Here is an 18011-nt window from a genome sequence, read left to right as displayed (position 1 = left end):
AATCGATTTGTTAGCGTATATTTTTGCAGATTTTACCCATAAGAGCATAACTTTGCATGATTTGATTTTAAAAGCATATTTGAAGCATGTTTCGAACTTTTCGAAAACTTATTATAATTTCAGTGCTTATAAGGTCAAATGAGGTCCGATCATTATGAAAATCGTCAGTATCATATAGGTTTATATAAATTTTATTAACACAATTATGAGATATAAAGCGATATGTGCAAGTCCGGCGACTAGTTGAAGCAACGCAAGATTTTAAAAAAAATCAGCACCAAATTTTGTTGAATTATCTTTAAAAATGCAAAAGTTCTAAAAGTGTTCATTTGGTCTGTCCCGGTATACGGGACCCCAGGCCATAATTTCTTGATGAGAGACCGCATCTTGGTATATTGCAATCCGGGGGAAAAGAGGTTCTACTAATACCTCTAGTCTGCCGGGACTATAAACTGGTTAAGTTACTTTACTCCTCGGCTAATCCTTGGTACTACAGATGGCCAGTTGCCCATAGAACTTGTCCTGGCTGGTCAGTTGGTTGAGGTTCCTTCGGAATCCAAGTAATGGCTGTGGTTTAAACCCAAATTCGCGGGAAGAGATTGTTGGTTTAAGGGCTTGTATTGTGTACAAAGCAGCATATGCTGGATTCCTGAACCCGATCGGTATATGCTGGGGAATTGTCAGGTTAACATTCAGTAGTTGCCTCTTATTCCGTGGAAAGATCTTTATGATAATGGGAATGGAACTGATGCAAAAATTGGTAAAAGATTGGGAAAGTCTCCATATATTAGAAACTAGTACTGATTGTCTCTTTACCCTTCGGGGAAGTTTCTCGGTGCTGTTGCCATCTCAACAGGATATATTGATTTATGCTACTCGACTAATTGTCGGGGCAATTATTGGTTTCAGTTAACTTTGGAAATTCTTACATCCTTTGTTACAGATCGGTTCATGAAAAGGGATCCTGATTTATTATCTTGGGTATTTCGGGCTACCAAATACGCTTGTACACCGGCACAGCCATGTACAAAAATTGCCACCTGATTTATTCATTGAAGATTGAAGGGGCGATGGTCGACTGTTCTCAAGGCCACCCAGTGGATGAAAAGATCACTGTCAGATAGGCCAACACGGCAGGTACTCACGTAAAGCATTTCGGCATTCATTTGTCCCGCTTTACCTTTTCGTGAAATTTCCCATATGTATATATATTAGGGTGTCCCGTGGACAACTTTTTTATATGAATACCTTTTAAACGATGCGTATTAATAGGAGTTAAAATAAATAATATATATTTTTAAAAGGGCCTCAGTTTTCTACCAGCGATTGAAAATCTTGATCTAAGTACAATATGTCAAAAAAAGTATCTCCAATCTTTCGAAATGATAATTCCATAATTTTAAGCTGAAAAATAATTTTTAAAAATTTAAAAAATTATATTTTATTTTTCTCGTGTTCAGTATATTAATACGTATCGATTGAGAGATTTCTCGGAACACCCTAATTTATATGTATTATCACCATCATTGGTTAAAAATATAACATTTTCTTTACGAATAAATTTACTTGGAAATTTAAAGTGTCAACAGTAATATAGTTTTTATTTAAACTCTGTGACATTTGGTAACAATTCAAGGAATTTTTATGACCTTGTTTTATTGTTAACATGTGTTCTTGGTAAAAACTATTATACAATTTTTACTTTATTTAAAACAAAGTTATCAAACAATTTAATCTGTATTGATTTTTCTTCGTTGTCTAATGAGTTTTAAAGTAGAATTAAACAAATATTTAAAAGTTTACACTTACAACCTGGATGAAATGAGTAAGAAGAGAAAGAAAACAAAAAACAAATACTGAAACTTAATAGTATTTTCTCTTTCTGAATCACAAGTGACAGCTTAAAATGCAGGCGGAAATAAGACACCAATTTAATTGATGTTCAGCAGTAACGTCTGCGACGGAAATTAAACTTTACAGTAGAAAACAAGAAAACTTTCAAAAGAAAACGACAGCGATTGGTAGAAATTTTAAAGTGTAACGAATAATGTTAACAAATGGCTTCTTTTAGACATGGTTTTACTTTTTATTTGTAGTAAGTAAAAACATATCAATTGATTTTATTTTTCTAGATATATAAATAAACAAAACTTCATTATATAAGGTTTGAAATAAACTTTTATTTTAGTTTTTTATTTAAGGAAATATGTAGTTAACATGTAGGTTATATTTTTATTAGTAAAAATGTCAATTGATTTTTTTACGTCATACTTAAGATGTTATTAAATGTACTGTATTTTTGTTATGATTAATGTGTGAGTACACTTATTTGTGTATTATTGTTAAAATATACATATGTATGTATTCAATATACATATTTATATAATTTATTTATTGGAATACAAAAACGTATAGCAAAAACCTAGTCCACAAAAAAATGTCTAAGAAAATTTCCCCTGCAAAATATGGGTCTAAATTCTACCGAGACTCGTCCAAATTCACATATAAGGCTTTTTTAAAAACAACATATTTATGAACTTATATGTATGTATTAAAATTTTATATATTCTAACTATTAACAATTGATTTAACCAAAAAACAATCCACCCTAATATACAAGTTTTGATATTCCTATGAATTTTCTGTGTCAATCCAGCAAATATTTTTCTCGTTCAAAACATAAAGTATTTTGTTTCTATTTTATGGCCATGACCATCGTTAGAAAAATAAGGTTAGAATAAAGAAAATATAAAGATAAATGAACAGCTGAAAAAATATAAAATTCATCATCACAATGAGTCTGTTTGTTCTACTATTATTGTTTATTGTAATCTTTCATAAACAGACATTAACATGTAAGAAAATATTTTTATATCTGTAATATACCCTATTTTATATATAATACCCTAAAAAATATCATATACTATATGTAGGTTTTAAAAGAAAAGACATCACAAAATTCAAAAATTGTTCGAATATGCATTAATAATGCCTTAATAATAATTATTAATTAATAATTACCTTATATTTTATTTTATCAGTTAGGTGATGTTGTAAATATTTCCCCATCACAAATATTGTAGTGTATTTGCGAATTCGCCTTATTTCCATGCATAATTCATCTTTAATTTTTTCGCACATGTTTTCTGTTTCTCTTTACCACTAGCAAACACACATTCTGGTAACTTGTTTACTTAACTTTTGACTGGGTTTTTATGATTTTGTTTTTATTTTCTTTGGTTTCTTTATATTTTTGTTTACTTCACAAGGTAATAATTCCTGAATGGTAAAAATAATATAGAGAAAACAAAGGAAAACTGAAACTCATGCTTAGGAAAATTCTAAGAAAATTTATTTATTTTTGGTTAGTTGTTTTTTTTTTTTTTTTTTTTGTCAATTGAGGTGAATGAATAAATGTTTCACATGAGAGTGTATATTTTTTTTATTATAAAAAATAATATTATTTTATGCTGTTTGTTTATGCCAGGCACACACATACATATGTAGAATGCAAATAAAAACCTACAGTAACGTAAAACTTGCTCTTGAGGATACTGTATGAGTTCTTCGTACTTTGGGATTTTTTGAATGATACGGTTTACGAATTATAATGTTACTTGTTATAATATTTGAATGATGGAAGTTTCAGTGAAATCAGATGTAGTAACTACTCTCAGTGTAGGCATTGTGTTTCTAGGTAAAAAATATTTCTTTAAGCTCTTACAAAATATTTAATTATTTAAAGCAAAGTATAACAAGTAGTCCGACTCTCACATATAGGATATTACTCTCTCACATCTACAAGTGCCGTGTGAATTCGACTCTCTTGTGAGAAATTTAAACTTGTCAAAACACTCAAATGTTTAACTTACTTTTTGGCCACTTTCAAGGATCGTACGCGAAATTGCAGTTATCCACAAAAAAACTGCAATTTTTTAAATAGTTTTAACGCACTTTTGATTTGGAATTTTGTTTAATTTTCTTGAACTGGAAAACATTTTTTTGTTTAATTATTGACATTTCATTTTTGTTGTTGTTGAATTTTATTTCACAAACAGAGTTTCAATTTTTGGTATTGAAAATTCAAACAAATTTAAAATTGTAATTTTTTATAAAACTCTGTGTATTTAGAATGCACCAATACAAATACATTTTTGTTACTAACACATATTTAGAGTTAGGTACTTTTTCACTAACACATGCTTAGAGTTAGGTACTGCTGTCAAAGAGTCGGACTACTTGTTATACTTTGATTTAAAGATACATATCATCGTTGCCCCGACAAAAATAGTGCAACTACGGCGATATATTGTTCGAAATTATCTTTGTTAAAACAATATTATAAAGAAATGGATTGATTTACAAAAGTATGAAAATAAATGGTAATTTAAAATAAATTAAAGACTGACTAAAGTTCTGCATATGCGAAAACAGTAACAAAATGTCATTCCCTGTATAACACAGCGAAATAGTGTTCATAGATTCGATTTATTCAGAATCCTTGTAATCCCCCTGGGGCATGTTATCAGGATGATCTTTCTCATCTTGGTGTTATTGCAGTCCAGGGGAAAAGAGGTGCTACCAATACCTCTAGTCTGCTATGACTATAAAATGGTGGTGTCAAATGTATCCTCGGTCTTTCCCTGGACTAATTTGACCTGTGGTCTAACCAGGCAGCCTTATAATCTGGTACCACGGAAACCGGTAGCCCATAGAGCAGCGTATCGGGCTTGTCTTTTTCCGATTATTGTATTAGTCCCTTCGGAGTGCACGTAGTGGCTGTGGTTTAAAACCAACCTCTCGGGGAAAGAATATTGTTTAAAAAATTGATGCACGGTGAAGCCTATAATTCTATATTAGTTCGTTGCTGCTGCAGAGAAATCAGCAGACACTCCGCATGTTTCATTGAGGAAAGACTCTCATCTTGGTGTATTGCAATCCGGGGTAATGAGGTGCTACCAGTACCTCTAGTCTACCGGAACTATAAACTGGTGATGTAATTTCACTCCTCGGCTAGTCCTTGGAACCAGAGAACCACATAATCTGGTATTACGGGTGGCCAGTTGCCCGCAGGACTTGTCCTGGCTGGTCAGTTGGTTGAGTTACCTTCGGGATCCACGTAGTGGCTGTGGTTTAAACCCAAATTCGCGGGTAGAGTAAGTTGCGGTCAAAAGACTGATGCACGGTGAAATATACATATTTCTGGAAAAGTTCGGTGCTGTTGCCGAATGACAACAGATACCCCACAGAGGAGTGACTGTGGGACTAAGCGTTGGAAATGAATTGGTGTTACAGGATGAATGTAGGGGTATACGGGCCTTGCCAACACGTATATCTAGAGTAAGTGTGTTGGATGCTGTTCTTTACTGAGTGTGTCGGATGAATGGGAAGTGTGCTGGCTTGAATGGTGATGGATGAAAGGTATCTTATACAAGTGATACTATTGAATTTTTCTTCCTTGTCTAGGTACGTTCAGAGTAAATTCTGTTCATGCCAGATTTAGCACAGTGTGTTTCGTACGTCTCTAGGTGCTGTTGCCGACTCAACAGAGATCATACCATCAGCGTGGTTGTAAACGGAAGTGATGTTTTTGCATCTCAGAAGTTAAGAATTTTGGCAGTAAGTACTTGACCAAACTGGACCGGAAATCCCATATTCGTAAATTGCCAACTGCGTGTAAGAAGCACAATAGGACGGTGGTGAGACGTCACAGAAGCTCACCCAGTTGTTGAAAAAGACCACTGTGAAATAGGCCAATACTGCAGGTGTTCGCGTAAAGCACTCGACATTTACTCCGCTGAAGAGTGACTGTGGAGCTAAGAACTAGAAATGAGTTGGAATCAATTGTATATGATATAGCATGGATGTAGGGTTATGCGAGCCTCACCTATCCATATACGTAGAGTGAGTGTGTCGAATGTTTTTCTGAACGAGAGTGTTGGATGAATGAGAATTGTGCTGTTTTGAATGGTGATGGATATAAGGTATCTTATACAATAGGGTGTCCCGTGAACCACTTTTTTTGAAAGAATATCTCTCAAACGATGTGCTTTAATGTATTAATTACGAAAAAAATAAAAAATTATTTCTTCTTGAAAAGGTTCTCTCTTTTTGAAAAGGTTCCCTACCTGGGATTGAAAACCTTGATCTCAGTACAATCTTTGCAATCTTTTCGAAATGGGTCTCAAAAATGCCGTAAGTTTGAGCTTATCGCGAGAATAATAATAAAAATCGTTGTTTTGTTATATTTCAAATGGCTATGTCTGTTTGTTATCCTGATTGGTAATAAAATCTGGGAACTAATTTTGTCCGGAATTTATTTTATGGAAAAGTTTATGTCAAAATAACATGATTCGAATATAAGATAAAAGTGTTCATAATATATGTATTATAAAATCTTTGGTGACTATATATATTAAGAAAAATTTTAAAACAAATTATAATATGTCAAAAAATATTACTTAAAATTTTATCCTAATAGATCATTGCTACAATTAAACATAGAATTATGTGTTGTACTCCATTTTAATTTTTGTCATAATAATACATACACCTATTTTTAAAATCAAATATTTTTACACAAATGCAATCTATATTTTTTTTTTTAAATATTTGTCTTTTTCCCTGTTTATTGTGATTTTATGGTATTGCTTTTTCCATATTTTTCTGTTCCATTCCTTAAAAATAAATATATAAATGACACACTTACGGTTTTATATATATGTCCTGCCTTTTTTGTGTAATTTTTTTCACCTGTGTTTGCTTGAATATTTAAATTTTTTTGCTATCCACTTTTGTGATTTTTTTATTGTTGTTAATAAATAATTTCGTCCCAATGTTGTTATTGCCCTTTTTTTGTATTGGCTTTAGGGCATTAAAAGGTGTGTACATTTATTTTAGGGTAAAGTTTTGACTCATATTTTTGTGTGTCAACATATTTATGCCATATATTATATTTTTGTTTATAATTAGCTGCAAAAATTTAATTCAAGCTGAACATATTTTTAAGGTGTGTTTAGAATAAACATAAATATGTATATTTTTAAATATTTTATTGACAGACAGATATTGATTGATTGATAAAATTTAAATTTTGTAATGTAATTTTAAAGGCTATTTTGGTAAAATTATTTTATTGACCATATAAAGTCAGGAATTTATTTATATTTTTTTATAAAACAAAGACATTTATTAAAACCTCATAATAAAAATGTTTAATTGATAATTATTGTTTTCATTATTTTTTTTCATTTAATTACCAATTAAATGCATAATATTTTATCATGTGATGATTATGATTACAAAAAATTTTAAAGAGAATTTGTTTAAGATTTTTTCATAAGATTTTACGAACATCTTATGAAAAAAAAATCTTAAAAAAATCTAATACGAATTCAGATAAGAAACATGTTATTCTGAATTAAATGCATTACACTAATAAACATCAACACATTAAACGAGAGTTAACGAAAAGAGACTTCAAATAATCAAAAAATGTGTGTTTTTTCAGAAAATCAAAAGATTATTCGTCATAGACCCACAAAAGTATATATATTCGTCATAGACCCACAAAAGTATATATATTCTGGGCCCTTATTAAATTTTAAGACGATCTAACCATGTCCGTCTGAAAACACGATATAGTCCGAACGGAACTAGAGGTTTCCAGAAATATTGAAAATGAGCCATCGGTCCACGTTTTCGGATAGCCCCAATACAAGTGGACCACCGAAAAACAGCCTTAACGGCTGTTAAGTGTTATATGAGCCAAAAACTCCCTGCCAATTTTTATGTGGATCGGTGCATAATTGACCCTAGCCCCCATATATGGTCCCCTTCAAAAAATGACTTTAACGCTCTTTACTCGCTTAAAAGAATGGCTATAGCGATGAAATTTGACATAAGGAAGTGTACTACTATCAAAAATCTCTCCGCCACATTTTGTGTGGATCGGTCCATAATTGACCCTACCCCCACATATAAGATCCCCATCAGAAAATGACATTAATGCTCATTACTGTCTTAAAAATACGAGTATAGCGATGAAATTTGACATAAATAAGTTACTTTCAAGCCAAACCCTCTCTACCAAATATTATTTGGATAGGTCCATAATTGACCCTACACGAATTTCATGCGGAAACTGTCGGTAACCTACCCAACCCGCTCACATAAGCCTGCATCTGGAAAATTAGCTCTAATTAATGACATAAAAATGCGAGTACAGCGATTCTATTCGATGTTATCTTGTTTATATGAACCAAAATCGTTATAAAAAATTGTATGAAAAATGGTCAGTTAATTTGATGAGTGATCATGATGTTAGGGAAGCATTCATTTTATGGCATACGGTTTGATGGTGGGTATATGAGATTCGGCACAGCCGAATATAACACTCTTACTCGTTTTTTTTTTTCATTTAATATTCATACAAGTATTAAATTCCCCATTAATCATACGTCACCATGAACTCAAAAACTGAAACAAAAGTTGTTCGTTTAATTTTGATAAATGAAACTACATATTAACTGTATAAATAGAATTGTAATGAACCGTAAGCTGTCATAAATAAAATGTATTTCACTTATACGAATATCACCATTATAATAACACATGTCTTTCAGAAACATATACAATTTTATAAATTTCTATTAAGTAGGTCCTAGATTTTGTAAATATATAAATATTTGTTACTTTACTTACATTTCACTACATATGTAGGTATGTATGTAATAACATGTGTGTGGGCAGTAGATGTAAATATAACTGCATGTTTTTATATATGTATTTATAAATCAAGCAAATGAAAACAATCATGGCCGAAAAGATAGTCACGTGTCTAAAATAAAAATATTTTATTGCCGCAGTATTTTTCTGCGTGTGAGTGTGTTTTTTTTTTTTTTTTCTATTACAATATTAAAAGAAACAATTGAATACACATGTTAATAAACTCATAGAAACTTTAATACCTTTTGGTTGTTATTTTCAATATAAAAAAATCTATAAAAGAAACCATTGTAGTTCATAGAAATTATAATTTATAAAAGGCAGAAAGGCGTCTTTGTAATGTTATACTCGCTCGCACCGCAATGAGTTTCAATATTACACTTTTATATTAATTCTCGACCATTTAGTAAAACCCTACAATTCGAGGTGTCTGGATTAAACATAAAACCTAGGCTAAAAGGCAACTAATTCTAATATGGTCCATTATTCAAGAGTATATTATTTTATAGGAAATTAATTGAGAAAAAAAGTATAAATTGTCTATCTCATATCTAAATTACTAAAATTACAAACCTTTAAAATATATAAATAAAAGTTCTATTAGTTAGACATTTACAAAGAATACTATCTCAAAAAGCTACATATGTATATTGATACCTTTCGAACCTACTGGGAACTAAATGTAGTTACGAAAAGTGTGTCTCTAATAAAATCTGATTACTAAAATGTGTAAATTTACCTTTAAGGCGTCGACTTTATACATATACTTATGCAGTCAGTTAGCTATTAAAATAGTCATAAGTTTGTAATGGTATGTTTCGAAATTGTAAAGGAAAAGACATAAACGTTCACATTTAATGACTATGTGTCTAATAAAATTTGATTTTGTTTTATTAAAAATAGTAATTTTTTCTCTTACATGTTGCTTTCGCGTACATGTTTATTACGTAGGTGTTTAGTAATCATTTTTTTACTAAATTACCTAAATTATTTGTTGTGTTTCAGTAATCATTGTTAGCTGATTAAAATCTTCTAGTGTCCTTGACATTCAGTGTTTATATTGAAACAGTTATGTGAAATAATTCTTTCTATTATTAGGTTACTTATTTTGAGAAAAAGCATAATTAGAAATGTCAAAGGTAGCATTAGTTAGCATATAAGTAAATGGTGTGAATAAAATAAAAAAAAATTTGCGTAAAATCCTATCTATATTTGAACATTTACGATTCTACAGCCTTTTTATACCCTTCACTTTCGTTAGAACCAAATTGCCAAATTTCATCAAATTATCTTGACCTGTAGCGTTCGCACAAGGTTTACATGGACACACAGACAGACAGACAAACGGACGGACGGACAGACGGACATATCTTAATCGACTCAAAAAGTGATTCCGTATCTTAAAGTATAGCTATTGGTATACTTGGGTGTAACAAACTTCAGCACAAACGCATAATTCCCTTCTCACTATAGTGGTGTACGGTATAAAAATTATGACGAAGGTCATTTTGTTAGAAAAACTTTTTAAATCGGAAAAAAAGTCGAAGAAATTCCAGTATACTTTTTTAGAAACAGCTTAATTGGTACATGAATATCAGAGATATGATAAAAATTCTATTTTTATTCTATTCCTACATACATATATCTATTTCTAAGATATTTCGGAGATCTGCCATTTCATATACATATGGTGTGGGAAAAGATTAATGGGCTTTAAAGTTGAAAGTATTCTTTAAAAGTTTTGAGAATTATGCAACTTTGTGCGGAATTGTGTTTCTTAATATTTTAATGGGTTTTTTCAAATTTTCTAAAAAACAATCAAAAAGTCATTACCCTAATGTACATAATTTGATCATTCTGTTTATAATTTCCACAATATAATTTCCCAACCCTTATTGTCTATCTGTCTGTCTATCTGTCCGTCTGTTTTTTTTAATAATTTTTTGAAGACTCCTGATATCCCCGTGTTCCGTATTTTATACAATTCTATCACACATACTTTCGAGAAGTTTCCTATTCCAAATCAGCAAAATCGTTGCATAAATGATCGGTATTATATAAAAAGATCAAAATTTCAAAACCTATAAAATATTGTCTGATTTGGTGGCAATATTACTCACAATAAGTGGATTGCGTTCCCTAATTTCTTTCAAATTCCATTCATAATTTTGACCTGTGACACTATCTGAAATTATGGATAAACAGACCTTGCAATCGATTGATTTTGATACGAAACATATAACAATGTATTAGAATATGTTAACGGCTTATGTGTAACGTAAAAATTATGGCAAATTTTTTATCCGACCAATCTATATTAAGATTTTAAAATATCAGTGGAATTGAAAAATAATGCACTATAGATCGAACATAACTTTTGATATGAAAAACTAGTCTTAAACTAAAATGTAGGAAATTTAATTGTCTACAGAAATGTAGTAGCATTTGAAGTCATAGGAATTACAATAAGGGTGATATTTTTTTGAAAACTGATTTATGTAACCTTTTACCGCCAATATCTCGCTTAGCGTACATGGCATTAATTATTACGTTTAATGCTTTAATTAAGACCCCAAAACGAAGCCCTGTACCAACATTTATTAAACTATTTAAAATTTACCATTTGACTAATTTTCCTGAACTAATTAAATTTTTTAAGTGTTTTATCCAGTATTTGAAAGATTTTCAGGTGAATTGAATCCATTAAGATGTGTTTAGTTATATGTCACAAAACGCTAATGCATAAAATCGAATGATGTTTGTTATTAACTCGGACTAATGACCTCTTCCATGCAAAATTATGTATTCTTGTCCGATGTAATTCTGAAGTTTTCTAAAGTTGTCTGATCATATAAGAAAGCGCTAATCAATGGCATCCGTATGACTTAAATGCTTTAGACTAAATTCTATTTGAGAATAACTAATGTTAAGGTTTTAGCTACATACCACCATACCCCTGAATGCTGCAAGTAAAATTTACTCATTAAATCAATAAAATTTAAGTCTATTACTATTGAAATTCAACAAAGAAATTCATTATAAAATTATTACAATCCAGTTTGACATGCATACATACATTTATACTTTATTTTAAATGACAAAAATTTGAAATGAACCTTTTGAACAGCAAAAATTTTATGCTAAATTAAATTAATTGCATATATAACAGGAAATTTTACAATGTCATATTCATGTACAGATTAACATAAATTCTAAATGTTTAAAAAAGAACTTTTCATCTAGAAAAATATTTCAGTCGCGAATTTTGCGGTATATATGGAATCCAACATTGGCCCACAACGAACATGGAGGAAGTGAGAGAATTTTTTTTATATTGCATTTCCGGTTTAATGGAAAATTTAATAAATCGAAATAAAATACTTTACAAACATACAAATAAAAAAATGAACTTAAATATTCAGTAAAATATTTATAAAGAGAGCTAAATATGTATATTTTTTTATGCACTATGGACCTAATGAATTCAGTTGTTTAACAGATTTGTCAACTCAAAAATAATATAGTTTTATAAAAAAAATAGTTTTTTACAAATGGCATAAAAAACGTGGTAAGGCATATGTATAAGTATGTTGGCATTTACATACATATTATAAATATTTTAGTGTAATGTAGGAGTTTACACAAATAACTACCTCTGAAGCAGTTACTACGTAATACTGTTATTTTGTGTATGCTTTCAAGGAAACGTGTAACCGGATGTTGTGTTTTTATGTTTAACCTGTTTAACTTCCGGGCAAAAGGTAATAAATATTGCATAGAATATTTATAAAGAATGAGTAATAAGTGTAGGTTAAAGTGAAATAAGTTATCAATGCTGTACTAAATGTAATACAAGCCAAACTAAATATTCAACAAATATTTAACATAAACTTTTTTATGCTGTTCACCTTCGATAAAGCATACAACTCTTCAATAATTCTGTCAGACATACTTTTGACAAGTTTCCTATTCAAGAGATTTACCTTCATTATTTATGTAGAATTTCATCGTTATACTGGTATTTTAAACCAGTTATGACCGTTAAAACTGTTTTCCGAGAAGCTATTTGTATAGGGGCTATGCGAAAACGAGGACGAATTCTGTCTATTTTCAATACCAAACAAACCTTAGCAATGAATATTTATGCAAAATTTCAGCTATCTAGCTCCTCCCGTGTGGTCCCAGTCGTGATTTCAACAGACGGACGGACAGAGGGATGGAAGTATAGACTGACGGGCATGGCTGGGTCATCTCAGAATCTAATAAGGACCCAGAATATATAAATAGAATCAATTATGGACTGATACTCCTAAAATTTGGTAGAGAAATTTTTGTCGAATTTTGTCGCTGTACTTTATTTTTAAGGTAGTAAAAAGCGATGAAGTCATTTTCTGAGAGGGACTTTATTTTGGTTAGGTTTGGTTAATTATGGACCGATCCTTATAAAGTTTCAAAAAAGATATTAAGGTTCCTATAAAATATGTTTACGTCGAATTTCATCGTTATAGCTGCTTCTTTTAAATACTTATGAGCGTTAAAGTCTTTTTTGAAGGGGACCTTATATGGTGGTAGGGTAAATTATGGACCGATTCTTATAACATTTTACAAAACGATTTAGGTTCCTATTAAATATGTTCATGTCGAATTTCATCGCTATACACGCTTCTCTTGGACAGTTATAAGCGTTAAAGTCAATTTCTGAAGGGGACCTTATATGGGGGATAGGGACAATTATGAACCGATCATTATAAAGTTTAACAATGATATTAAGGTTCCTATAAAATATGTTCATGTCGAATTTCATCGCTATAGATGCTTCTTTAAGGTAGTTATTAGCGTTAAAGTAATTTTCTGAAGGGGACCTTATATGTGGGATAGGATCAATTATGGACCGATCCTTATAAAATTTTCCAAGGCGATTTAGGTTTCTATAGAATATGTTCATGTCGTATTTCATCGCTATAGCTGCTTCTTTTAGTCAGTTATGAGCGTTAAAGTCATTTTCTGAAGGGGACCTTATATGGGGGCTAGGCGAAATCGTGGACCGATATTGCCCTTTTCAATACCAAACAAACTGCATCAACAAAAAGTACCTATGCAAAATTTCAGCTCTCTAGCTACTTCCGTTTAGACTCTATCGTGTTTTCAACAGACAGAAAGACAAACAGACAAACAGACGGACGGACATGGCTAGATCGTCTTAGAATCTAATAAGGACCCATAATATATATACTTTTATGGATCTTAGACGAATATTTCAATGTGTTACAAACGGAATGACAAAAACAATATATGGGGGGTATAAAAATAAATCTAAATTTTATAAAAAAAAAATTCACCCGTTTTTCGTTGAACTATAACACTGTCCGACAATAAAAATTAGACACGAACCGTATGATATAAGTCTGAAACGATAAATTTAATGGAGAAAAACAGCGTTTTTCATTTTGTGAGCCTGTGTCTATTTCAACCCTTTCACGCACAAAACTAAACCGCTAAATTTTTGACAGCTTTTTGTCCTGACAGTATAAAATAAAACTAATACAAAATATTTCCCAACTCTTTTTGTTTGCATGAAATCAAATTTGACATTGTTTGATCAGCAGAAGTGTCCTTTAAAATGGACACAGTATCACGAAATAAAAAACTCAAAACGTAGTTTTTCCTTAGTAAATTTATAGTTTCAGACGTACATATATTATCCGGTTCGTATCTAACGATTTTTTCTCTTTTTGTTGGACGGTGTAATATATAAAATAAAACTATGGTAAGTTTTTCGCGGACAAGCATTGTTTTTAAAATAAGGACGTCCTTGAATCCATGATATCTCAAGAAAGGTATTTTCCATTTAATTTATTCCACTAGGTGACCGCAGGTAGTTCAATGTAATATACTCTTGCAGTCGCATCTATTAATAATGTTAACATTCTTAAAAATGTTAAAAAGATTACGTCTTACATGTTGATAATAAATCATATTCGATATTTACATTATATAACTTTTTGATAAAACATTTTATGGACCATGCACAATTTTATTAAAAAAAAAATGATTTTAAAACACCCTCTTTTAAGCTATATATTATTTTTTATATTTATTAAAGACTTTCATCTTTAACTTCAATTAGCGTGTAATTCTATTTAGTTTAATATTTACAATTCTATTTCTGTATAAAAAATAATTTGTTTCTATTTAAACATCAATATTTATTTAAATGTTCTAACTAAATTTAAGATTTTTCATTTTAATTTATTTGCAGATTAACTACAAAGAAAAAACGAATATAAAAAAATAAATATAATAAAAATCTTGCTTTAAATGACACCTGGTCACTGGCAGACAGGCGAAGTTGCACAATAATAGCAATTTCCTTTGAAAAAATAAATAGAAATTTGCCAAGGAAAATTGTTATTTAGACCAGAAATATTTGAGCTAGAAGGCGTTTACAATGAATAATATTTCGAGCAAATAAATTGACTAAACGTAACGAAAAGACTACAAGAGTAAAGAAATAAATAAGAAAATGAAGCTATGGAATAGATAAAGTGAAATTAACAAGAGAATAAATTACTAAACAAAAGAAAAAAAATATAAATATAAAGGTTAAATGAAAAATTTAAAAAATACCTTAATATAATGCTAAAACAAACTTAATAGAAGAGCTTAAAATATAACTAAGTCAGCTTTAAAATTGCAAAAATATAAAAATATTATTATTTCAAGTTAAACGAAAAAAAAAATGTTGAGTTTGCAAAGAACAGTTTGATATTATTGTTTGTCATAAAAGTAAAAGTTGGCAATATCCTGTATACAAAAGAAACAAAACATTTAAACTTTTAACATATCAATTTGTAAATTTTACGCACAATAGCTTAAAATATCTGATTGCGGCTGTTGTAATAAAGAAACACACGCACGCAGTGACAAAAACACCATACAAAAGAAATTTATTACAAAAAAATAAAAAAGTGAAACTGATAAAGTATCTATACATTTCAATTGGCATATCAAATGAAGGCAACAAAAGAAACATAACAGAAGAAAAATATACATATAACCAGCACTGACATATACACAGCCTCTGATACATGCATATGATTAAAAGAAAATAAAGAAAAAAAAAATTCAAAAAAATATATAACACCTACAAGCTGATGTAAAAAAATACAAGCATTCAGATAAACATACATAAATACATACATATCTACAAACATTACCAGCAACAAATTACATATGTATGTAAAAACAAACACCTGCAAATCAACTTTACATACATACATTGATAAAAATTTGTTAAAAAAAGAAAGCACACAACTACAATAAAAATATACACACAAATCCAGCAGGAACCAACAAGATACTGTAGAAAAACAAACAGAACAAAAGGAAAAAGGATTATGCTATGAAAATGAATCTCGCATTTGATACACGCATTTTCATACTTATTTGTTGTTTGCTTCAAGGTAAGTTTGAAAAGAATCTTACACACATGAAAATATAATAAAAAATACCTTTACTCATCACTTTTAGCAATAAAATTATTTACAGTGGAGAACAAAATTTTCTTAAAAAAATATAAATTTAACGAATAACATTTTACTAGCGTACTTGAAACCGAAATTTTATAGTTAAAATTACAAACGAAATGACAAACTTATGTATATTTACTCGTTTCACTAGAGTAAAGGGCTAAAAAGTATGACTTGGAGAACGAACAATTACACAGTGCAACACGAAAAAATATAACCACAAACGGAAACCACTACGTGATAAAAGACCAAAAAAGACCCATGTCTCTCAGTTTTGCCCAAAAGTCATGCTCTATTTGTATGGGTCCCCAAAAATTTCGGGCTTCGGTGTCATTTTTGCAAAAAAGTGACAATTTTCTCAGGCTCATTTATATCTTACAAACCGTTCGGAATTTTGATTTTGAGGCAAAGTTCCAGCTATTGTCATAAAGACACAAATTGTGAACATATAAAATCAAAGAACATCATCTTCAAGATCTAAATCGCAAAAAACTTAAAAAAATCGAATTTTTACGTGTTACAAAAATATTTCATGTGCTTCTCTAAATAAGGCGTATACTTAATATTTGTAATATCAATAAATAATTAACACGTATACGTACAGGTGTCGTTAGTAAAAGCATGAAAATGAAGCTTTTTTGGATTTAAAATGTTCATATTTTTTTGTTCTTTTAAGGCGCCAAATTCTTTCACAAGGTTTTTATATTCCTCTTGAAATGAAAAACAAGTAAGAAATTATAGTCGGGGGAGGCCGACCATATAATACCCTACGCCTGTTACAAAAAAAATGTGATTTAGTTTTCATAATAAGGCATTTAAGTTGAATTGTACCTTGCCTCAGATATTAAGTATATCTGAGGCAAGGTACAAGCCATTTATTGTTGAATAAAATTGTGGACATTTAAGTCGAATTTTGAAGGGGGCTTTGAATAGGAGCTATGGTCAAATGAGACCCTATAATTAAAAAAATCATGAGGGTCATCAAGGCTAGTATAGAACTTGGTTTTGCAGTTCAGTTATATGGGGGCTATGTGAAATAATTGTCCGATGTTAACCATTTTCAACAGGCTTCGTTTCCGGTACCCTAGAAGATTGTGTGCCAAATTTCATTGAATTATCTTCAAAATTGCGACCTGTACTTTGATTACAAGGTTTACAAGCCCTATTCGGGGGTTCAGTTTTATGGGGGCTAGGTGAGATAATGGACCGATTTTAACCATTTTCAATAGACTCCGTCTCCGGTACCATAGAAGATCGTGTGCCAAATTTCATTGAATTATCTTCAAAATTGCAAAAAATGGCATAATTACTTATCCAAGGTTTTTACATAGAACATATTTTGTTTGTAAAACCCCAAGAAAACCTGTACAATGCCGGTTACAAACAGTTACACTGTAATATACCTTTATCCTATTACGGATGTAGTTGAGGATTTACCTGATTTTTTTTTAATATTATATATTATTTGTATGCAGCATTTAAATGTTTACCTTTAGCCCAGAGATAATCATCATCATTTTCTTATACTTCAAAACATCATCATCATCATCATATTGTAATAACCATCAATACAATTGTAATTTACTTACACACATTATCTTGCAAGAGGTTACCCAGCAATTTTTAAATATATCAATGTATCATGAAAAATAAAAATCTAAATGACTAACCAAATGACTCAAATTTTTATTTCTTGTAGTCTATTGCCAAGAACTACGAACTATTTGCAATACATACAGAGAGCCAACCATCACT

The 18011-nt window shown here is 30.3% G+C and overlaps 1 protein-coding gene across 1 annotated transcript in view; it reads left to right on the top strand.

The window, feature by feature from the left end:
* Nucleotides 1-18011, top strand: part of LOC119605320 — a 49550-nt gene that overhangs the window by 2583 nt on the left and 28956 nt on the right. Inside the window, exon 2 of the mRNA XM_037958347.1 lies at nt 14987-16190. Within this exon, the coding sequence (XP_037814275.1) occupies nt 16130-16190 (61 nt within the window). The 5' untranslated portion in view covers nt 14987-16129. The remainder of the gene's footprint in view (nt 1-14986; nt 16191-18011) is intronic.

The sequence above is a fragment of the Lucilia sericata genome, unplaced genomic scaffold, assembly GCF_015586225.1.
Source record: "Lucilia sericata isolate MDLA Ls3-8-SP2 unplaced genomic scaffold, ASM1558622v1 Contig000474F_arrow, whole genome shotgun sequence".
Classification (NCBI taxonomy): domain Eukaryota; kingdom Metazoa; phylum Arthropoda; class Insecta; order Diptera; family Calliphoridae; genus Lucilia; species Lucilia sericata.
This window is presented reverse-complemented; position numbering and strand designations above follow the sequence as displayed.